The sequence below is a fragment of the Rhincodon typus genome, chromosome 3, assembly GCF_021869965.1.
Source record: "Rhincodon typus isolate 14 chromosome 3, sRhiTyp1.1, whole genome shotgun sequence".
In the NCBI taxonomy this organism is placed as follows: Eukaryota; Metazoa; Chordata; class Chondrichthyes; order Orectolobiformes; family Rhincodontidae; genus Rhincodon; species Rhincodon typus.
The window spans coordinates 9,990,144-9,990,520 of NC_063334.1; the positions used below are offsets into that span (position 1 = coordinate 9,990,144).

Here is a 377-nt window from a genome sequence, read left to right on the forward strand (position 1 = left end):
GGGGGCTGGGGGGCGGTTAGGGTGGGGAGACGGGGCAGGGTGCAGGTGGTGGGTGGGAACACGGCGGGGGGGGGGGTGTCCGGGGCCGCACTCACCGGCACTTGCAGAGACACCAGTCGCAGCTTGCACCTCTCGGTGACGACGAAGCCCTTGGGCAGGTCGATGTACTCGCCCCATTCGGGTGACTCCAACTGGATGACGAACTTGCGGTGGATTCCAATCAGGCCGCCGTAAAGGCTGAGGAATTTCTGTATCAGTACCTCATGGCCCGAGCCGGCCGGTACCGTGCTCGCCCTGGAGAAACTTGAGAAGGAGAACAGCACCGGGACCCCGCACTCCGCCATCTTACCGCTCCGTCACCGCGTCCCCCTGGCCCC

General features: G+C 66.0%; 1 protein-coding gene across 2 annotated transcripts in view; it reads right to left on the minus strand.

Moving 5' to 3' along the window:
* The window catches only part of isoc1 (isochorismatase domain containing 1), an 18,517-nt gene extending 18,140 nt beyond the window's left edge, over positions 1–377 (minus strand). Inside the window, exon 1 of one of the 2 annotated variants that reach the window (XM_048594961.1) lies at positions 96–377. In XM_048594961.1, the coding sequence (XP_048450918.1) occupies positions 96–344 (249 nt within the window). In that variant the 5' untranslated portion in view covers positions 345–377. The remainder of the gene's footprint in view (positions 1–95) is intronic. The other variant, XM_048594963.1, reaches the window with a different exon arrangement.